The sequence below is a fragment of the Hevea brasiliensis genome, unplaced genomic scaffold (assembly GCF_030052815.1).
Source record: "Hevea brasiliensis isolate MT/VB/25A 57/8 unplaced genomic scaffold, ASM3005281v1 Scaf174, whole genome shotgun sequence".
Classification (NCBI taxonomy): domain Eukaryota; kingdom Viridiplantae; phylum Streptophyta; class Magnoliopsida; order Malpighiales; family Euphorbiaceae; genus Hevea; species Hevea brasiliensis.
Genome location: NW_026614667.1, coordinates 118,822 through 142,196, shown reverse-complemented (window position 1 = coordinate 142,196; position 23,375 = coordinate 118,822). Strand labels below are relative to the sequence as shown.

Sequence of the window (23,375 nt, the reverse complement as noted above, 5' to 3'; positions counted from 1 at the left end):
GTTATAATAAAAAGATTTTCATGTTTAGGAAAGAGTGAATTAATGAAAAGGTAAAAAGAGGTATTATATATATATTTTATGTTTGAGAAGAGATGAATGAATGTTAGACTTAAGGGTTGTTTAAATAAAGTTTAGTCGTAACTCTCACCTCCCTTTTTGGATGTAAGAAAAATCAAGATTTAAAGGATGATATTTGCAGGATAAGGAGGTTAATCTTTACCCTTACTTACTTTTACCTTATGTTAATTTACTCATTTCCAAATAGGGTACATAACTCACTTACCCCTCTTTTACCCTCATCTAAACATACTATAAGGGACCCACTCACTAGGCCAAGGAAGGGTGACGTTTCCCTGCCTAAGGAAGGCCACTAAAGTGAAAGGGAGAAAAAGGCTAAACTTAAGAAAAAAAGGGAAATAATTATTATTTAGTCCTTATATTTTAACGAAACTAACTATTTGATCATGTATTTTAATAAAATTAACTATTTGGTCCCTATATTTAAAAAAACACTCTATTTAATCATTGTATTTTATTTCTGTTAGACTATTTAGTCACTCCATTAAATTTTCTGTTAGTTCATGCAAGCCAAACTGCTATTTTTTCTCTTTATTTTAGTTAAATTAATTAATTAGTTATTGAATTTTGAAAAATACTATTATTTAATTCATTTATTTTAATGAAATTAAATTGTTAGTTCCTATATTTGAAAAACATATTTTCTAGATGAAAATGAAAATTTCATTATGTAGAGACTAAATCCAAATTTACATTTTTTAATTGTTTAAATATTTTTATTCAATTTTTTGGCTTCATTTTTATATTTTCTCTATTGAAAAATAATTTCCTTAAATTATCTCTTTGATTACTTAGAAATGTTGGGGAATTGACTAACCTTTTTAATTGTATAGCTTGTATCAATTTCTATAATGGATGTATAAAGGAAGAAATATAAGGAAAGAGAAATAAGGATGGATAAAAAAGAGATAAAGAGGAGAGGGTTAAGACAATTTGAGTAAAATAAAAAATAATAGAAGAGATTAAGAGTTAACGGATCTAAATTGTAGAAAATAATTTAATGTACTTTTTTAAAATATAAAAATTAAATAATTATTTTTATTGAAATAAATAAATTAAATAGTAATTTGGCTAATATTAGATATTTAATTAATGAAAAATTTAATGAAGTAATTAATTAGTTAATGAAAATAATATATAAAAATTAAATAATATATTTTTCAAAATAAAAAAATTAAATAGTTAATTATTAAAATGCAGCATACAATTTTCCAAAGAAACAAAGATTACTGAAGGAAACTAAAGGGAAGTACTAATGTCTCTCTTAGAGTTCTTGTTTGGGAGCGAGGTCTATGGCCGCCTTTGGTTTAAAGCTAGCTCTGATTTTGGCTTTAACCTATTTATTTTGAAATTAAAATATAAATGTAAAATGAAAAAAAAATTGTTAGGTCTATAAAAATTTATTAATAAAAAAATATAATTTTCACTATTTATTAGTTATAATAATTAAAAATAATAAATACGAAAAATAAAAATAATTAATATTTTTACAAATATTCAAATAATAAAATAAATGTATATATAATTTTTTTTAAAGAAAAATTGCTAATTTTTCTGAAATCCAAAATATCCCCAATCAGACGCAGACAGGCAGCCAAACAACACATAGAGAGTATAAAGCAGTGAAAACCCAGCTCTGCTAAGTGACAACAACTCCTCCTTCCCAAAGTTTCTCGTTCCCTTCTTCATCAACTCTTGTACTTTGAGGCTTCCTCTAAAATTATTCATCTCTCTCTCTCTCGCTCTCTCTCTCTCAAATTTCTAGATTGGATTTTGTCTCTTACATGGTAAGTTCTTGATCTGCTTTTCCCTTTATTATGCTTGCATATTAATCTCTATTCCTCAAGGTATGTGTTTCTCAATAATCACTGGCTCTATGCATGTCCTCCCTGTTTGCTTGCTGAGAAAATGCAGAAATGAAACGGAATTGTGCACTTAGTGTTTTGATTACTAAGGTTTAGCTGATTTGTTCACCCCTTCATCCCCTCAACAAAATAGAGAAGAAAGATGTCTCCTTTTCGAGTTAGCAAATGCTTCTTAGTCAAATAGCAATCCTAAGTTGCAAACTGGGCTTCTGGTTTGTATTTTGTTATTTGGGTACTTGATTTCCCCGACTCTCCGGCGTAAAATTGATGATTCATCGAGAATGAGGTTGCATTGACGTTTCGATTTATGTCGTGTGGCTCGTTTGTTTGCAGTTCTAGCTTGAAACAACAGTTTCTTATAGGTCAGGACTAAGGTTAATTATATTTGGTAATGGAAAAATTGCATGTCGAGACAAGAATAAAATATTGCAATTTCTTTGTCATTTTGTGGGGAATTTCAACTGATTTTTAATTTATATTTCTTAATTTCTCATAAATCTGCGTTCTTTTTGTGGCGATGACTTGTTTTTGTGTTTTGGTTGATAGCATATGATTTTAACGTCTAGTTTTTTTAAAATTTTCATTGAATTTTAGGAATATTGTGAAATGTGTTTTACGCCTAGTTCTTTTTTTTTAAAAAAAAAAAAGAACTGAACATGGCCTTAGATATGCATTTTTGCAATTTCTGTGATGACCAGAAAAGGCCAATATTAATATATGTTGATATTCAAAATGTCCATGCATAACTGTAGCTGAAATGGAGAATGTAGATGCAAATCAGCTTCCTGAAGTGGATTCATTGCCAGATGGCTTTGTTGACAGCTCCAATGAACTTCTGGCTCCTCCAACCCCAACTTTGGAGCAAGAGAAGCCTCTGACTGATTGCAATGAGGATAGTATATCAGAAATTGATCATTCAAATGAAAGAATAACAAGTGTAGTAGCAAATGGATCAAACCAGGAGAGCAATGAGAAGACAGGAAAACTGAGACCGCTTCCCATTCCATTATCTGAAATAGATGGATTTGATGCTTCAGATCAATCAGAAGAGTTGCCTGATAAGGCCCTTGTGGATCAGGCAGAAGGTACAATGGCCATGCTCAATTCAGCTAATTTAGTTTATGAGGATTCAATTGGGGTACCTGAATGCAGTGAGGCAAAAGAACATGTTCAAGGGAATTGTCAAAGTTCAGAGAGCTGTAATGATCTTCTCTTCTGATGGATTTTCCTTTCTCATTCTCATCTTTTCATTGAGTTTCTGATGTTAGATATGTTGGGTTTTGCAGCCATTAAAGGAGATTCAGGCACCCAAGCTATAGATGCAAACGAAATATCTTCATCGGAGGGCATTGAATTGCAGAAAGGCAGAAAACTAGTTAGTACTATTATGTGGCTTAATTTATTGTAGGACACTAAATAGGGTTTTCTCCCCATATTTTTGTTTCTCTTTAGCTAGAGAATATTTTATCATCTATGCCAGGATTGTGCATTTGGTCGTTCAGTTGTGTCCTGTTCATTTAATTAGCGGATATTGTGGAGTTCTGTTATCTTTCTGTATTTGAACTTGAAGTCAAATTGCATTTCAATGAACTTCAAACAGATACTCTCTGCATTGGCAAAAATTTTTATTTCTGTGTCATTTTCATTATATATAGTCTTGTCACATGAAAAGATTTGTGGCTAGTATCATGTGCCCTATTAGAAAATCATTAATTTCTTATAAACCTAGATGTGCATTGCAAATTGTGACATTGCAATAGTGGCATCATAGAACAAGCACATTTTAAGTAATTGAGCATTCATGTTTTCATTAGATATGGATGCACAGAAACCATCATTTGGAGATTATTGAACTTTTTTTGAAGATATTGTTTACTCAAGGTGTCTTCTTTTTATTTGAGATTGACAATATTGCTAACACATCACTATGAGGTTTCTTAATTTTTTCATTTTTGTTTCCTTGATTTGCTTATTTTACAAAGATGCTTGTGTTCATTGGATTCTATTTATTGCCTCAGGAAACCACTGAAGCCAAACGTAAGAATGCAAAACGGTCATTTAAATCAGAAAAGGAGTTTCTAGAGTTCACTTTGAAGTATCAACAAGTTCTTGCAGAAAGAGATGCTGGTGAGTTTAGTATTTTTCATGACATCTGACAGTTACTTCTGTGTGATTGATGAACAACAAATGTTTACAGCTAAAAAATTTAAAATTTTAATATTAGTGATTTGGATATGGTGGTTATCCTTTTGTTCTAATTATAATAGTTGTGAAAATTTTAGAAGTTTCTTCATATTTACACGACCGTATAGCGAGACTATACTGTAATGGAAGGTTTTTTTGCATAAAAAATATTAAGAAATGACCCTAATAAACAATTTATTTTTACATGGGTATTACATGTAAAAATTGATTTTCATTTGTCTTCTAGATTTGCTATTTGCTATGTACTATGTAATGGTTATATCTGAAATTTAGAACATTGCCTAGGCTATTTCTTGGATATTTGCATTAATTGATGCTATATTTGGACTCTGATGATTCTTTCTCTGAAAAGCAGGATATTATGTCTTCTCGAATCATTCAAATTTTATACATATGGTTACATAATATCCTTAGCATTTTAATTTTGTTGTTTGTTTTCTCTAAAGAAAGACTCTTGTACAAATCCAGTGGTAAATGTATATGGATCATTAAAATCATTTTCCTCTAACTTGCTCACTTTTGCCTTTGATTTATGATAAATCATCATATTATGTGTGCCTTTTCCTTTATTGGCTTTGCTTTTTCAAGATTGCGCGATTTTGGGGTAAGTGAAGATAGTTAATTAGTCAAGCTTGGAGGTATGGTAGGAGTGGCTTGTATGGGTAAAAAATGGCATTGCCTTTGCTGTCGCATGGTCCCAATCTGATGTTATTTGGAGCACCATTTGGGTTAGTAATATAAGGAGTTGCAAAATATCCAGCCAAGCATTTGAATATTTTGGTAAAGGTAATTTTGGAAAGTTTTGTTTATGGTTATAAGTAATACACTTTTCCCTTCAGGTTGGTGCTGTGAGATGAATTTCATTGTGTTGAGATTGTGGTTCTTATTCAAATAAAGGTAGTAAAAGCCCTCACAAAAAGGGGATTTCACATGGAGGTGGTCCACTCCTCTGGATGTGAAATCCCCCAAGCACGGAACATCCAACGTTTTTTAGGCCCAATGAGATAGGTTGGCGGTTCTAATTATGATGATTTTTCTCTTTTCTTTTTTTTTTTTTTTTTAAATTAGACTTCATTTGTTTTGCGGAAAATATTCGCACTTTTTAGTGTTTGAGGCACTCAGGAAATTGGTTAACGGAGAATATTTTTCTGGTTAAAAAGAAAACTAAGTCATTCCTCTGTTCATTTTTTGGACTTTAACAATCTTATTAAAAAGCGAAAACACTTATACATGCATGACATAAACCCATATCATTAGTTTAACATTGCAACCAAACAATGAAAAATATTTTGATGGAAAACTTTTTTTTAGAAAAACAATTTCCATAAAAAACTTTCCGTATACAAGTTATTTTTTGTGAAACAAATGGAGTATTAGTTTCCCTTATTTGTATTATGAAAAGGAAAACTATGCTCTATATATGGGTGTTTGTAATATCTTCTTCATAGTGGAAAATTGCAGGTAGCTTCTGTAGACACATTGCTGAAACATGTAAAATTCATTTTTTGTTTTTCTTTTATCTTTCAACATTTTTATTCTAATCTGTGTATGGTTTGTGTGCATTATTTTTCTAACACATTGGCCGTTGCCTTATCTAGATGGTAACCTATTCAATAGGAAATATCAATATTCTAATGTAATGTTATTTTTTTTTCTTCAGATTTTAGGGGATCTTGAAGAAAAAATAACATTGAAGTACTAAAACATTTCTTAAGCATATTCATTCATAGAGATTGCTAAGAAGAATGCTTGTAAGATACAATTGTGGAGTTAGATGTGTGACATGTGTCTTACTCTCCAAGTACCTTTTTCCTTTGTGGTTTTTGCAGCAATTGCCGTTCGCGATAAACTTGAGTCACTCTGCAGAGAGTTACAGCGCCAGAATAAAATGTTAATGGTATAGTTTTTCTTTCTAAAATCTGCATCTGAATTAGATGATTGTATTATCAAGTTGATATTTGTTTTAGATGTTTATGTCTCGTATATTTCTTGGCAATGGTTGTGAGTTGGCGTTGGCATTTTGACCATGCAAAACATATTTTTTAAAGGGCATTAACTTTTTTGTCCAAATATTTTTCCATTATGTTGGGATTTATTGTTTAGCTAATTGATATTGTCAATGGTCTATTGTTTGAATGTAGAATGAACACCCTGCCATTGTTAGTGGATTTAAAGAATACCTCTGGCAGTTGCATATTAGTTATATCTCTCAAGACCTAAAAAAATTGAATAGTCTTCATTCATGTCATGGCTTAGCCTTGCTTACCAAACAGTATTCCCAAATCCCAGAACTAAAGTGACCAAAACATCCTTGACATTAAAAACCAAAAGGTCACATCATAAAAATTGCATCACTCCAACTACTTGTTCAAACTCTAACTAGAAACTCTTTTAAGTTGATGATATGCGAACATGACCTTTATTCAAAGCCTACGTCTTTATGTTGAAGGTTTTCATAGGTGTATGATGGTATATCTCATTATATTTAACTAAGTAACGGGTTGGCCCAACCATACCCGGTGACATTGCTTATGTTGTTTCAAGGAAATATTTTTGCACTTTAATTATAACTTCTTAAGAATTTGCCTAGAGAGGGAGGTCAGTGACATTTTTGGTCACTTAAATGAAAACATGCATAGCGCTTGAAAGTTGATTTAATGCCATTTGTAACAATTTGAATCAAAATTTCAGCTTAAGAGATTTTAGTACTTACTTTCTTTGAAAAGTGCAATTATGTGATCCAATATTGGTTTCTGTAATTGTTTCAATTCATTGAAGACCTGGAGTAATTATTTTAATGCATTTGCACTATCCAATACCAGTATTTCTACCATTTTTAGGAGCTTGCCCTGTTTCTATTTAAGTATGAAACTGATGGACTCTGATAATTTGACAGGGAGAATGCAAAAGGGTGTCAACAGAGGGGCAAAATTTGAGATTAGATTTATCTGCTAAGTTCCAAGATGCAATCAAGGTTTGATTCCCAATCTCCCCACTGCCCTTTGTTTGTCTTACTCAGTAAAGTATCTGTGCTTATTATCAAAACTATGTGGCATACAAAAATTGTCAGATGCAATTCAGATCATTGACTCATTAATACCTTTCTATTGTAGGATGTGAGCAACAAGTTAGAGGAACAGAAAGAGGAATGTTTCTCACAGTTGAAGGAGAATGAGATGTAAGATGAAGTAAACTTCTTTTTTTTTTTTTTGTCCTGAGAGAGTAACAAATATCAAGCAGTGTTTGTTGAAAGTATTTTACATCAAAGAAGTATTTACACAGTGACTTTGTAGACTCTGCATAGACCTGAGTTTATTTGTCCCCATCCTTTGATATTTAAGATCATTACTGGATTTTCCTTCAGCGCATCATTTGGCTTCTTGATCTATAATCAAATAGAAATCATTTCATCTGAGTTCCCATGTGCAAATTCAAGTTCAACAGCACTTCAATCCATTTCTTGGATTTATCTGGAATTTTTTCATTCTTTGCTTTGAGCTTGTTCAATCTAAATCTGCAAAATCAGTTTTCTGAATTTTTGCTTAGCATAGAAGAGTCAAATATCATTTCTGTTTTATTATGTTTGTAAAATGTACAATTGTTCTCACTATCACGGTAATCCATGTGGTTCTTCTTGCTTAGGTTAAGAAATAAGCTGAAACAACTAGCTGATCAGTATGCTCTTTCTGAACAACAATATGCACAGAAGGTAAATAGTTTATGATTTACTTGAATATGAACTTATTGGTTCTGTGAACTTTCGAGTTATAATTCACCTGATGGTTTGGAATTTGAATGCACAGTTAAAACAGAAAACACTGGAACTTCAGCTTGCTGATTTGAAGATCAAGCAACATGAAGAGAAATTGATCCAGGAGCAGTCTCACATGAAAGTGTATGCTGAACAGGTGGCACAATTATTGGTGACAGAAAAGAATTTGCGCTGGCAGTTGACAGCTGATGGAGAAAAATTCCAACAATTCCAGGTCAACTTTATGTATAACGAACCATGTTATTGTTGTTTTGAAGCTAACCTTGGATTGTTGAGTGTGGACTTTTAGTTTCGTGTGCAGTATATTAATAGTAGTAGTTGTTACTTGCTTGATGTCAAGAGTCATCTTTTATGATAATAAGGAGAATAGGAGCAGTGCGAATGTATAGGAGAATATATTGTATAAGTAGGATTTATGGGAGAATATATTATATAAATAGGGAGCATTGTAACTGATTAGGGGCTGTCAAGAATTCAATAATACAACAATTCCTTCTCTCTCTTCATCCTTCCTTCTTCCTTGACATATTCTCTCTCTATTCTGCTTCTACCTCTGTCCTTCCTTTCTTTCTTCTTCTTCTTCTTCTGTAGGTTTGGCTCTTGGGAACCCTATTATGTAACAAATTGTTATTAGTTTAAAGTGGTTCGGTGTAAACCTACTCCACAAATAAATATTTTATTTTGAGAAAAATAATTGCAAACACTAAATATTTTCTTCACTCACAAACCACTCAAACCCAATTACACCCCAAAAGCCTCACAAATTCTCAGTCTCACACACCCTTCTTTCTCTTACTAATTTTTCATATCACAAAAAGGGTACTACAAATGGAGAATTCATATCCTTTATGTAGCCATGTAAAAGTCAGCTTACAACTTGAATTTGCCTATTATAAATAGCTGGCTATTAGCTAGCATTATAAAATGCTTTAGAATATCCCACATGTAGCCACTTTCTTTAACTTAAGCCACCAATATTGACTACGTAAACTACAACTTGGTTATAGTTGTACTTTCTTCAATAGTAATAATTCAAGTTACCAATAACAAATCTCCATCTTAACTTAATTTCTCTTGCACTTTAATCCTCTCCATCAAATAGAATTAATCTTCACAATTTACGTAAAGTTAATTTTGCAGGTAATTCTTTGCACTCTTGATTGTTAATGTTGCCATTTGCCTCAACTTGCATTTTTCCAATCAATGTCTTCATGATTACGAGAGCACCTCGGCCAATTTTCATGACTCCGCAATGCATGGAACACCCATAACTCAAAGAATCTAGTTTACTGAAGGAAATTAAAATTTCTTTCAATTTTAGGAATATATCTTATTCTATCAAATATCTTTACATGATCACCATGCAGTTCTATCTTCGCTCTGGTAATACCTTCGACTTCCGCTTTGTTACCATTGGCTAGCTTTACTTGTTCTCCTTTATTTTCTTCAATCATATCAAATCACTCCTTATTAGAGCAAATATGGAATGGGCAAGCAGAATCTATTAACCACTCATCTCGCAATGGATCCTTTGCCTTTTCTTCATTATCATCCACATTCAAAACATCACATTCAACATCATCATCAATTGTAATTGTAATTGCAATTATGGCCGTCTCTTCTTTTTCATGGCTTTTCTTGTGAATTTTTTGAACTCTACAAGGTATTCCTTCATTTTTCTACAATGATATTGAATGTGGTCCTTCTGATGATAGTAGTAACATTCTTTCTCTGCGCAATCTACTTGTAGTCTTGAGCCTGATCTACTATTTTTTCTATAATAATTTCCATGTGAATTAGTTCTATTACGAGTAGAACTAATAGCAAAAGCTCTACCTTCATTGCTACCACTAGGCATTTTGAATTTCTCATCATCCAAAATTATTGCAGTAACTTTTTCCACTTCTTCTTTCTTTTCTTCAAGTACATCGAATTGCTCTTTAGAGCAAATATGAAATGAGCAAGCAGAATTCATTAGCTAGTCGTCTCGTAATGAATCATTTGCTTTTTCCTCATTATCATCCATATTCAAAACATCACATTCAACATCATCATCAATTGTAATTGTAGTTGCAGCTGACCCTTCTTTTCCGCAGCTCTTGTTTAATTTTTGAACTCTACAAGGTCTTCCTTCATCTTTTTATAATTGTGTTGAATGTGGCCCTTCTGATGCCAGTAGTAGCATTTTTTCTCTGCACAGTCTACTTGTGGTCTTGATTCTGATTTACTATTTTTTCTATAATAGTTTTCATGTAAATTGTTTCTATCACGGCTAGAACTAGTAACAAAAGCTCTACTTTCATTGCTACTACTGGGCATTTTGAACTTCTCATTATTCAAAATTACTGCAGTAACTTCTTTCACCTTTAGCGTATCCTTCTAGACTGTTAGGGTTGTCACTAGGCTTTTGTAAGATTGTGGGAGAGAGTTTAGAAGCAAGAGGGCTTTATCTTCATCATATGCCTTCACACTAATGCGGGCATATTGGGTAATTAATTTTTTGAAGACATTAAGATGATCTCTAACATCTGTACATTCCTCTATTCTGAATTTTTCAAACATCAGACATTAAGGTGATCTCTAACTGCAGTAATTTTGGATGATAAGAAGTTGAAAATGCCCAATAGTAGCAATAAAGATAGAATTTTTGTTGATAGTTCTAGTTGTGATAGAAGCAATTCACGTGGAAACAATTATAAAAAGAATAATAGATTGAGCTCAAAAATATGAGTAGACTATACAGAAAGAATGCTCCTACTGTCAGTAGAAGAGTTACATTCAATACACTTGTAAAAAACTGGAAGAAGTACATTTATTGGAAGAATACAAGTTGAGACAAAGGTCAACGTCCGCAATTAAGAGACAAGAATTACCCAAGTGGAAATTAACTTTTGCAAAAATTGTAAAGATTACTTCTATGTGATAGAGGACTAAAGGGCAAGAGAATTCAAGTTACGGTGGAGATTTATTATTGGTAAATTGAATTCTTAATTATTGGTAAATTGAATTCTTAACATTGAAGAAAGTACAATTATAACCAAGTTGTAATTTACTTGGTCAATATTGGTGCTTTAAGTCAAAGAAAGTTGATAAATGTGGGATTTTCTAAAGTTGATACTTGGTCAATAGCTAATAGTTAGCTATTTATAGTCAGCAAATTCACGTTGTAAGGCGACTTTTATATGGCTATATAAAGGAGATGAATTCTCCATTTGTAGTACCTTTTTTGTGATGTGAAAAATTAGTGAGAGAAAAGGTTGTGTGAGGCTTCTGGGGTGTAATTGGGTTTGAGTGATCTGTGAGTAAAAAATATGTAGTGTTTGTAATTATTTTTTTCGTAATAGAAGATTTGTTTGTGGTGTAGGTTTACGTTGAATCACTTTAAATTTTGTTTTCTTTGATTTGTGAGTTATTTTCTTTATAAATTGTAACTGATTGGGGGCAGTCAAATTCAATAAGACAACAATTCCTTCTCTCTTTCTCTCTCTCCCTCCTCCCTTCTTCCTCGATATTCTCTCTCTGTTCTGCTTCTCCCTCTGTTCTTCTTCCCTTTCTTTCTTTTTCTGCAGGTTTTTGGGTCTTGGGAACTCTGTTATGTAACATCATCATTTCATGAAAAATCATATTTTAGTTCTGGACTTTCTCCAGATAAAGTAATTGATTCTTCTTCACAATCCAGTTACATTCTTTTGATAAAGTTGGTGTCTTTGGCAATCATTTCTTGCAGTACTATCATCAGAGTCCTTGAGCTTATGCTGTCCATCTATACTGCCATATTGACATATAGTTGATAGGTCTAAAGTTCTAACATGGTGTTGCAGGAGGCATTGTTAAAGAGCAATGAGGTTTTTGAAACATTTAAGCAAGAGATTGAGAAGGTTACATTTGCTTTCATCTTCAGAATTACCCATATATTCTCAAAAAAGTCCTTTCTAATTGTTATATTTGTACATATTAGATGGCAAAATCAATCAAGGAACTGAAGAAGGAAAATGTTTTCTTGAAGAGCAAATCTGAGAAATCAGATGTTACTCTCATAGAACTTGTTGAGGAGGTACGTCTCGCATGCATTTTTCTTTTTTCATAAACCGAGTAATTCCCAATTAATAATGAGTGCTGGCCGCCTGACCTGGGCCTAGCTTTATGGTTTTTAGAGGTGGAATTTTGTGTAGAGATCTGGTTTTGAGCCCCCCTCGTACTCTTCTCTTGTATGAGAAAGAGGGGAAGAAAAAAAAGTAAAGAAGAAAAAATGTACTGTGGTCCAAACGCCCAAGCAATGCAACGCCTTTGCTCTCATGTTAGAAAATAATTTTTCCAACAGCTTACTATGCTTTATGCTGCATAAGCTGTTCAGTTGTGCAACCCATCTTCAATTTATATAAAGCTTTTGGCTCCCTTTTGACTCCATTGTTGCCGTTGAATATAAGCTACACTTGTGAGAGATTCTTTTATCCAAATTAAATCTGGCCTAGCTAAATTATATTATAACATCTGAATATGATATACATATACACATACATGCTTACATTATATACATGTTACTGAGAAATCTTTCTTAATACCAGTTTATGAGCTCCACAACGTTAGATACTTTCTCCAACGTCCATTGGCATGCGCTTTTTATTACCTTAAAATTAAGGCACTCATTTTCTTTTACTTTGGACAGCGTGAGAAGTTGAAGATGCAACTGGAGAAAACCAAGAATCAAAAAGAGAAGTTGGAATCATTGTGCCGATCACTTCAGGCAGAAAGGAAGCAGAATTCTAATGGGGGCAACGCCCATGATGCAGTTCAACCATCCAAGATCACTGAGATTAAGCATGTATGAATAGCAATGAAGGATTTTGTCAGTATTGCTTCAAATTATGTTTCATACTTTGTTTCCACTTAATCAGCTTGCCAAGGAAATTCACAGGGATCAAATGTTACTCTACGAGCATAATTTTATACTTCTCCGGAAAAAATACTCCTTTTCTTTTTCGTCCTTGACCCAAAATAATCATTCGGTTATGGTAATTGAATTGTACCACTCTAGCTTCTACTTTTACTCATCTCTGATTGGAAGCTAAGGTTACTTATTGAACATTTGGGTGCTTTGATGCATTGGAATTGAAAAACCATTTGGAAGCGAGTCTAATTTGGCTTTTTGAAAGTCACTGAAAGAAATGTAGTTGCACAGAGTCCGTAAAACCGGCTTATGCTGTCATAGCAAGTACATGATCTCGATATGGAAGTGATATTTTGCTCTAGACCTGGCCAAGGGCCGGTTTTAAAACTGGAAGTGGACCGGTTTAAATTGGACCAGAGCTGAACTGAAATTGGTCCAACTTATCTTTGACTCGAACCAGAATTAAATAGGAACTGAATCTGACAGCTTGGGATTGAATGACCTTTTTTTCATTTAAAAATTAAAATTTGTTGGATTTGAGTCAGATTGAAGTGGAACTGAAATTGAACTGGATCGAAACCTTGGGGATTCACAATTCTGGTTTTAGGCTGGTTTGAACCGGAACTAAACCGGTGGCCCTACCTTTGTGCAATTCATGAGAAAACTTCATCTAATGAAAGAAGAAATTCCTGACTCAGAGCAGGAAGAGATTCAGGATATAATTTCAGGGGTAAAAACATAAGCACCATGATGCATAAGTGATAGTGGTTCAGAATTCATATTTAACTATTAATTTACTAGGTTTAATTAAATATAAATAATGAGTAATGGACCATAGGAGCAAAGCTTTCTTTTTAAGCAGGAGCAATAACAAAAATATGATATATTTTCATTGGAATTTAAGTGGGGCGGTGGGGCAAGGGCCTCATTGCCCCATTGTCGACCTTCAACCAATAGGCTTTTGAGCCAAGAGGAAGGAAATCCCACGAAGGTAATCTTTAGTTGGAGGGATTTGGATGATGGGTTGTTGAATGGGTATTTTAAAAAAGCAAGATTATATGCAGGTGTAGTCAGATTTGATGATCATCTGCTAAGGCCAATATGCAGGAGTGGTCAGATTTGTGATTAAAGCAAGGCTTGTTGGCTTAATCAGAACTTTGGGTTTGATAGGCAAACGTGAATAAAATTTGAAAAATAGGCTTTAATCCATAGTGGAACAAACAAGGAATTGGGATTTTATATTACCATGGTATTATTAAAAAAAAAATTAAAATAATATGTCATTAAAAATATTAAATAATTATAATTAAAATAATATAATAATAAAAAATCTTTAAATTATTATAATTTTCTAAAAGAAAATAATGCATTACAATACACGTCATTATTAAGAAAGAGAAAAAAAAATTATAAATCAAAATTAGAATGAAAAAGTTAAAAAGCCGTTTTAAATTCCGATAATTATTTTTAGAGTTGAATAAGTTATTATTAATTTAATTAATCTTTTTAAGTTTTTGATAATTACTTTTAAAGTTAAATAAACACTTATTAATTCAGTTTATCCTTTTAAGCTTATGAAAATTATTATTATAATTAAATAAGTACTTATCAAATTAATTGATTTGTTTAAATGCTAATGAATTAAAAATTTACTTTTACAATCCCATTTGATGCTATGTGTACTCTGCTAAATGTAAGTCTAGCATGCCCAATATCACCGAGTCATGTAGTACCTAAAACTCCTCTTCTACATCTAGTATAGGGCATTCAACATTAGATATGCTGAATGATAATAATCCATAATTTTCAATTATCTATCTTTTATTGATAGAATTAAGTTGGAGAGAGAGAGAGAAAAGTATAGAGTTTAATTTTTAGATTATATAATAAAAATGAATATCAACTAAACATTCATCTATCACATATAAGTCATGTGATAGAGATTATATTTATTTAACCTAAATTTTTGACATTTTAACTCAAGAATAATCGTAAATAATTTCAATGGATTAACTAAATTCACAAAAACTTATTTGATTATATAATAATTATCAGGAGTAATTTAAATGGATTAACTAAATTGATAAGAGCTACTCTATGTGTAATTGTAAACGACTTAAAAAATATTTTTGTCAATAAAAAAAAATATTTTGATTTATTGAAAATTTTCACCATTATTATTAAAATTTCAAAAGAAAAGGGCATTGTTATGCTGCATTGCACCTCTTTCCTAAAAATTAAAATTTGGTCAACAAACCACAATATAACAAATATCAACAATACATATATATATATATATATATATATATATATATATATATATACTATAAAAGAAGAATTCATGCGCGCAATTATCACGTCTGACCAAAGCCACGCGCCCCGAACCACTCCTTCCATTCCATCTATTGACTTTTACGCACACTTCAATTGGCGTGTGCTAAGCACGGCGTCGTTTACTATATCTCTCTACCGAAATGAATAAACAAGTACCATCTCTCCCTCGTTTTCTTCATTCTCACCTAACTTCTTTTGATTCCTTCCTCTTCCTCCAATTATTTGCTTCTCTCCATTGACACTTTCCTCTCAATTCTTGCCTTTCTCCTCTTGATTTTCACTGCAGAAGCAGGTATGTTGTGATTATGCTTTTGGGTTTCTTTCATTCTCCCAAATTCTTTCCCAATTTCTTTGGATTTCTTGTTTTTTGTTTGTGCGCCAGAAATGTGATTGCTTTCAGTTTTGGATCTTTGTTTTGCCATTTTTTTAGCTTAGTGTTTGCTGTTTTAGTTATTATGATCATGATCTGCGCTGTATTCATACTGAATTTTTTTTGACGGTATCTTATTGTTTAAGGGAAAAGATTGGATTTATTGATTTGGAAGTTTTTGACTTGGTGGATCGATGGTTTTATGGTTGCGATTTGATATTGGGTTTTCGAATTGAAATGAGTTTTTGCATTTCTTGTGAGGTCAAGCTCTATGAATTACAGTAATCGTTTAATGGCTTCTGGAAATGTTTCAGTTCTTTGTAACATATATCTCTGCTGAACTTTAGTTTTTGGAATTAGTTTTGATTTTGTAGATATCTCAATGGAGGAATGAATTACCAATCACCTGAAAAATTTTGAACTTTCTGTGGGATTGTGCTGTCTAATTCTTGATCAATTACAGAGATCTTCCGTTGGAAAGTCCTCAAATAATCTCCAAACGCTACTAACAGCTGCTGTTTGTGAAGCAGCGTTGAATTTAATTTATTTTCTTCTTCTTTGCGCTTCCAACATCTGGCTTGATGTTCCCAGATCTTAAGATGCGCTTTCTCCTTATTACTTATCAAATCCTTGAAAATCTCCTGAAACAATCTTTGAACTGTTGCCGACATCAGTTTTGAGTTCCTGTGGCACTCTTCTATCAAGTCACAAGATATTTAATCTTTAACATTTTAAGCTTTAACTGTTTTTGGTATATATGAGCTAGGCTTGTTTTGACTTTTATGTATATTGTCTTCTACTTTGACTCTTAAGATTTTCATCCTTACTTTTGGCCCAATAACTGCTGATTTTTACCATAGCATGATTTTGTTGATCAATGGGTAGAAATTTTGGCTTCCCACTTGGCATTTTGGATTTCATATGTATAACATTATGAGCTATCTGTGCAGGCAAACTTGCTTCCTGATAAAGATGGACTTCTTCTTCAGAGGCCTAAATGATGAATCTGTGCCTTCTCAGCATGACATTCTTAGGTGTCCCTTTTTGAGAAACATTAATGAGCCCACTAATTTCTCCTTCTCCTCGTCCATGCCTTTTCCAATGCCTGTAAGTTATATATTTTTACATAGTTGTGCTGAAGTGTATGATTTTCTGTATGTTTCTCATTCATTGCCATTTTATTTTCGTCTCATTTTCGCATTTGCTGACTTGACCCATTTCCGTATTTAATTAACATTGGCTAATTGAAATTAGGTCACTTCTGATTTTTTAAATTCTTTTTGCCAGATCCGCAAAGGCAGAGGTCCAATTTTTGAAGATGGTCCAAATTTTGATATGGCATTCAGGCTATTCCATGGACATGATGGAGTTGTCCCACTTTCTGAAAGATCATTCTCAAGTTCTGAGAAAGAAGACTCCCGACCAACCCTTCCTGAGTTCAATCCGTTAGCTGCAAAGGCAGCTACCATCAGTCTCTCATCCTTTGGACCTGGGGGACCCTTTAGCTTTGACTCATTTTCAAAGAAGTGGAAGAATGAAGAGATGAACTCCAAATCATCCAAAAAGAAGCCATCTTCACAGGTAAAGTATTGTTAATTTCTTGCTTATGAGTGGCGATTATTTCTTTTACTGTACATTGATATGTAATTTAGCATCCCTGAAGGTTCTTAAATATATTTGATAGATCAGACTTAAAGAGTGTTAAAGCATTTGAGACATGTTTATATCTTGAAACTTAAAAAAAAAAATCTTTTATATTATGTCTGAATTGATCTCTTGACTGCTTTTAATGATATTTTTCAGGGAGAACAGCCAAATCATGAGGCATCAAGCAATGAGTGGTTGCAAACCGGAAATTGCCCTATTGCAAAGTCATATCGTGCAGTTAGCAATGTCTTGCCGCTTGTTGCAAAAGTTTTCCAGCCCCCACCAGGCGTGAAATTCAGGTGCCCACCTGTTGTGGTTGCAGCCCGAGCAGCTATAGCACGGACTGCATTTGCTAAGAACCTTCGGCCTCAACCCCTGCCTGCCAAAGTACTTGTGATTGGGATGTTGGGCATGGCTGTGAATGTCCCTTTAGGAATATGGAGGGAACACACCCAAAAATTTTCAGCATCATGGTTTGCAGCTGTCCATGCAGCAGTCCCATTCATAGCAATGCTTAGGAAATCTGTGTTGATGCCAAAGTCAGCCATGGCATTTACCATTGCAGCTTCTGTACTCGGACAGGTTATTGGATCTAGAGCAGAGCGATACCGGCTGAAGGCAGTAGCTGCAAAGAAAATGTCTCTTGCAGAAACTCCAATTAGTGGTTCAAGTCAGTTGCAAATTGTTTCTGTTAAAGGAGGACATTGCGGAAATCTGGTGGAGTATCCAGTTTCACTTCACGTTGCTGGGAATTCTTCATCAGCAGATGTATTTTGCTGATGTTTTTCTCTTGGCACTTACAGATCCAACATTACTTGGATTCTAAAGATTGTAATTCTTTGTTTGCACGCACGTTTGTTTCCCATGATTGTTGTCTCCTTTACTGTAAGAACCAGATTTTGGCAATTGAAGGAATAAAGGCTATGGAGAAAAAGAGTGATTTGTTTGAAGAATCTGTTATTGATGGAAAAATCTAGCTTTTCTGGTGGCATTCTTATCTTTTATTTAATGGATGGCTGTGTTAGGGTTCAACCCTAATTCATCCTCTGAATGCAAGATTGAAAACAGATTTAGAGAATAGAAATAGATGAGAAGAGAATTTAGATTTAGATGAGAAAAGAAAAGAGTAGAATCAGAGAGAAAGTCTGTTATTGATTCATTAATGGAATGAATGAATACAGATGAGGATCTTTCCTTTTATAGAGCAGATACACAACCTTGTGACCAGTTGATTTTCCTTAATCGTGACGAGTTGATTAAGCGTGACAGTTCAGTTCTTCCTTAATCGTGACGAATTTCAATTCTCAACATTTCCCTCCAAAACATTCTCTACTAGATTATTACGCCTAACATTATTATTTCTCTTCTTCCTTCTATAATCTGTAACAATACCCCAAGACAATCTTCTTGTCCCCAAGAAGATTTGAAGTCAGAAATTGGCTTTGTATAAAAGTGATCTTCCCATGTAGCTTCCTCCTCGAGCAAATGAAGCCATTTAATGAGGCCTTGAAGGACTCTTTCTTTGTTGCCTAGTTCTGATTCTTGTCTTCAACACCCTCTCAGGAGCTACCACAATCATGTCATCCTGAAAAGTGGGAAGATCTTAGACTACAACATTACCTTCACCTACTTTTCTCTTTAAAAGTGACACATGAAAAACAGGATGAATGGATGTTGTGGGAGGTAACTTCAATTTATAAGCAGAGAACCCACTTTAGCCTCTACGGAATGGACCATAGAACCTTCTTGCTAGCTTGAAATTCTTTCTTAGAGCCACGATGTTTGTGCAGAGTGCAACTTAAGGTAAACCAGTCCCCACTTCAAAAGTCCTCTCGGACCTCTTTTTATCGCATCTTGCTTCATCCTATTCTCGAGCCATTAATAGATTGTCCCTAATTAATGAGACATGTCTGCCTATCCTTCACAAAGTCAACAACACCTACAACAGTATTATCCAAAGGCAGAAATGTCAAGGGAGGTGGCTTATAACCATAGAGAGCCTCAAATGGAGTCATTTTCAAGGAAGAATGATGGCTAGTATTATACCACCACTCGGCCAATGGTAAACACTTGGCCCAAGAATGTGGTTATTGATAACAATTACACCTCAAGTACCCTTCCAGACTTTGGTTTAGCCTTTCCAGTTGACCATCGATTGGGGATGGTATCTTTGAAGTATAAGCCAATTTGGTTCTAACAACTGAATAGTTCTTTCCAAAAGAACTAGTAAAAATCTTATCTCTATCAGAGATAATAGTAATAGGACAACCATGTAATTTGAAGACAAAATCCAAGAATAATTTGGCAACATCAGAGGCAGAAAAGGGATGCTGAAGTGGCAAAAAGTGAGCATACTTAGTAAATTTGCAAATAACCACAAGAATGGTGTCTTTGCCTTTGGACTTTGGCAACTGCTCCACAAAGTCCATAGTGATGTCTTTAAGCTTGATGAGAGCAGGCAAGAGCATGTGACCCGGTGGCACAAGTCTCAACCTTGCACCTGGCACAAACATCACAACTTCTTACCCACTCAACTACTGCCTTAAGCATCCCAGGCCAAAAGAAATGCCTGCTAAGTCTCACTGCAGTAGCATTAATTCCTGAGTGTCCTCCTAAGTGTGAGTTGTGATAGAGAGCTAATAAATGCTCCCTCAAATGTCCTGTTCTGCCCACATAAAGTCTGTCTTTGTAAAACAACAATCCATCTTTCAAAGAGTACCCAGGATGTGCATTTGCATCAATAGAAAGGTGAGAAATTAAGTCATTAGCTTGCTTATCAGTAGCATAGCTATGAATTAATTGTGACATCCAAGTAGCTGGTGAAGAAGAATGCAAGGCGATGAAAGTAGCTTCCAAAGGTGCAGTCTCTAGGCAGGGCATCTGCCACCTTATTATCCACCCTCTTACGTATAGGATTACGTATTGCACCCGGCAATTTAGAAACCCTCGAAGTTGCAAGTTAGTATGCAACCTCTGCTCTAACAAATGTTTGATACTTTCATGATCAGTCTTTATGAAAAAGGGTCCCTGTTCCAAGTAATGTCTCCATTTTGACACAGCAAATGTTATAGCCAATAATTCCCTTTCATAAACTGATAAAGACCTTGTCCTAGGACCAAATGCCTTAGAAATGAAGGCAAGTGGATGCCCATCCTGCTGCAGCACAGCTCCCATACCCACACCACTAGCATCAGTCTCCACTATGAAAGGTTTTGTAAAATTTGGCAAGGCTAACACAGGAGCTTGGGACATAGCACCCTAAGTTGCTCAAAGGCACATTGTGCTTTCTCATCCCATTGAAATGCATCTTTTTGAGTAAATCGAGAGGGCTTGCTAATTATTCCATAATGAGGAACAAATTTCCTATAGTAGTGATTAATCCCAAGAAACTCACGAGTTCTTTAACTGATTTGGGAGTAGGCCAAGATATCATGGCTTGTATCTTAGTAGGATCGGTTGCTACACCTTTGCGGAAATAATGTGTCCCAAATAATCAATCTCATCTGCCCAAAAGAACACTTGCTAAGCTTAGCATACAATTTCTTTGTTGTTGCAGGATTTTAAACACTGCTTCTAAGTGCTGCAAATGCTCTTTCCATGAAGAACTATATATCAAAATGTCATCAAAGAATACCAAAACAAACTTCCTCAGCAAAGATTGAAAAATGTGGTTCATAAGAGCTTGAAATGTGGCTGGAGCATTTGTCAACCCAAAAGGCATGTGATGAAACTCATAGTGCCCATGATGTGTTCTAAATTTGTCTTATGAACATCCGAGGATTCATTCTAATTTGATGGTATCGACTTTCAAATCAATCTTAGAAAAAATTGAAGCACCATGAAGCTCATCTAGAAGATCATCTATAATAGGAATTAGAAATTTATCTTTAACAGTGAGATCATTCAATATTATGTAATCAACACAAAACCTCCATGAGCCATCTTTTTTCTTGACAAGCAACACTGGGAGAAGCTAAGTGCTGTTACTCGGCTGTATGAATCTAATCCCTAATATTTCTTTCACCAATTTTTCTATTTCAGTCTTTTGGAAGTGTGGATACTGTATGGCACGATATTAACAGTGAGCGGATGGCGATAAAGGAATTGAGTGATTATGGCTTCTAAAGGTGGCATCACTTTAGGATCCTAAAATATACAATTGAATTTGTCCAATATTAGTTGCAATTGAATAGGATAAGTAGTACATGATGAATTAGTTGACATGGCGATGCTTTCGACATTAGACCCACTGCTGGAGAAATTTGTGACAGAATAATGGGGTTTGAAAGTCTCCTCCCTTCTTATGAACTAGCTTACCACAGTTCATACAATTCAAAAGTGTTTGCTGTGGAGTAGCATATGTGATTCCTTGTAATGTAATCATTGTACCACTGTGAAAGCTGGCGAGGAACTCTCAAAGTCAAATAAAATTGGATTAAAAGTTTTTAGCCAATCAACTCCAAGTATTATATCAAAGCTCCCCATATCCAGAACTTTGAAGTCAAAGCAGAAGAATAATGATGCATTTTCCGGTTAAAATTAGGGTGATACAAGTCTTTGGAAATTCTTCTGCCATCACTCTTATTCTTTGCAAAAGCAGTCACATCTACTACAGCACCTTCAAATCCCTTGCTACTTTAACATCTAAGAAGCTATGAGTCTTTGCGAGTCAATTAAAATCAATAACTCCTGTTCTTATGCTTCCCTAACACACTTATAGTTTTATCCCTGTCTACCCTCAATAGCATGTCTGAAAGGGTTATCTCATCTATTTCTCCACTTCCATTTCCTTCCATAACATCATGCCACACTTCTTCCCCATCTTCCATATCCTCGCCTTGCATTTGAAATCAGATTCCTCATATTCACAGTTGAATAGCCATCACAGATTTCTGTTGCTTACATTGATGACCAGGAAAGTACTTATCTCCACATTTAAAGCGGGGCCTTGGTTGTCTAATGTTGTTGGAATTAGGTGCGATATTAGGATTTGGTTTAATGTGATTTGGTTGTGAAGCTTGACTGGTTGCAAATCTTGGTTTTGGGTGGAGATAACATTTGAGTTATTATTTTGATCGAGAATTGGGTGGTTTGGGTGCATAAGGAAAATTTTGATAAGTTGGGGCAGATTTGTAAAAAGATGATGATGATGGAACAAAGGAAGTTACTGCTACGGTAGGTTACGGTGAAAGAATTAGGTTTCTTACTACAATTAAGTATTGTTCTTGAAATTTTGCAATTTCAAAAGCATGGGAAAGGCTAGTAGTTATCATAATTCTCACCATAGGTCTAATGTAATCTCTCAATCATAAAATGAAACCAGAAAGGAAATAGGCTTCTCCCAAACAAGCAATCAACATTTCCAAACTTATTCTAATATACTCAAACTTATCCAAGTATTCTTCAATAGATCTCTCTTGTCTCATCTTCATAAATTCTTCCACAATATCCTCTAGCCCTTCCTCTTTAAATCTTCCACACAATTCCCTTTCAAAATCATCCCAAGCATGAGGTCCATCCCCCTTTATCCAATTGTGATACTGGGCATCACCCTATCTATTAAAAGCAGCTAGCAATTCCTACCATTTGATCTTTAGGTACTCTATACACCTCAAAGTATTTGATACATTTCGAACCCAAGCCCTAGGTTCCTTCCCATCAAATGTCACTAATTTGACTTTAGGCAAGATCTTTGACATACCTTCATTGTCTGCTGTAGATCCGGCATTATTATCTTCTTTCTGTTCTTGATTCCCATTCTCGTTTGGTTTGGGCGAATTCCCTTCCCTCAGGAAGCGGCGATTCTGAGATCCAGCTACTTCATTTTCTCGAATTATTTCCCTTACTTTTATCCATCATAACAACTGCAAACAAGGATCGCATCTCCTCCAAGATCTTGTCTGCATTTTGCTTAATTTCTCCCCTCAATTCTTCCTTATCCTTCTTGATACCTCTGCATAACCCTAATCTGTTCCTCCAATTGACTATTTTAGTGAATTAGTTGAATCTGAGTAACTACTCGGATCTGGTCATCTGCGCGCGAATCACAATTGCAGATCTAATCCGTCGTAACCTTGCTCACGATACCAAATTGTTAGGGTTCAACCTAATTCATCCTCTGAATGCAAGATTGAAAGCATTTAGAGAATAGAAATAGATGAGAAGAGAATTTAGATTTAGATGAGAAAAGAAAAGAGTAGAATCAGAGAGAAGTAC

General features: G+C 34.2%; 2 protein-coding genes across 2 annotated transcripts; both read left to right on the top strand.

The window, feature by feature from the left end:
• Window positions 1-1,813: 1,813 nt before the first annotated feature.
• Window positions 1,814-12,949, top strand: LOC110648936 (uncharacterized). The gene is made up of 12 exons (XM_021803311.2): window positions 1,814-1,865; window positions 2,696-3,142; window positions 3,230-3,318; window positions 3,962-4,070; window positions 5,978-6,045; window positions 7,045-7,122; window positions 7,262-7,326; window positions 7,791-7,857; window positions 7,952-8,134; window positions 11,742-11,798; window positions 11,879-11,974; window positions 12,587-12,949. The coding sequence occupies exons 2-12, from the start codon at window positions 2,701-2,703 to the stop codon at window positions 12,746-12,748; spliced, it is 1,416 nt and encodes a 471-aa protein (XP_021659003.2). The 5' UTR covers window positions 1,814-1,865; window positions 2,696-2,700; the 3' UTR covers window positions 12,749-12,949.
• Window positions 12,950-15,269: 2,320 nt separating this feature from the next.
• Window positions 15,270-18,112, top strand: LOC110648938 (uncharacterized). The gene is made up of 4 exons (XM_021803315.2): window positions 15,270-15,434; window positions 16,463-16,619; window positions 16,800-17,093; window positions 17,316-18,112. The coding sequence occupies exons 2-4, from the start codon at window positions 16,485-16,487 to the stop codon at window positions 17,937-17,939; spliced, it is 1,053 nt and encodes a 350-aa protein (XP_021659007.2). The 5' UTR covers window positions 15,270-15,434; window positions 16,463-16,484; the 3' UTR covers window positions 17,940-18,112.
• The last annotated feature ends 5,263 nt before the right edge of the window (window positions 18,113-23,375 follow it).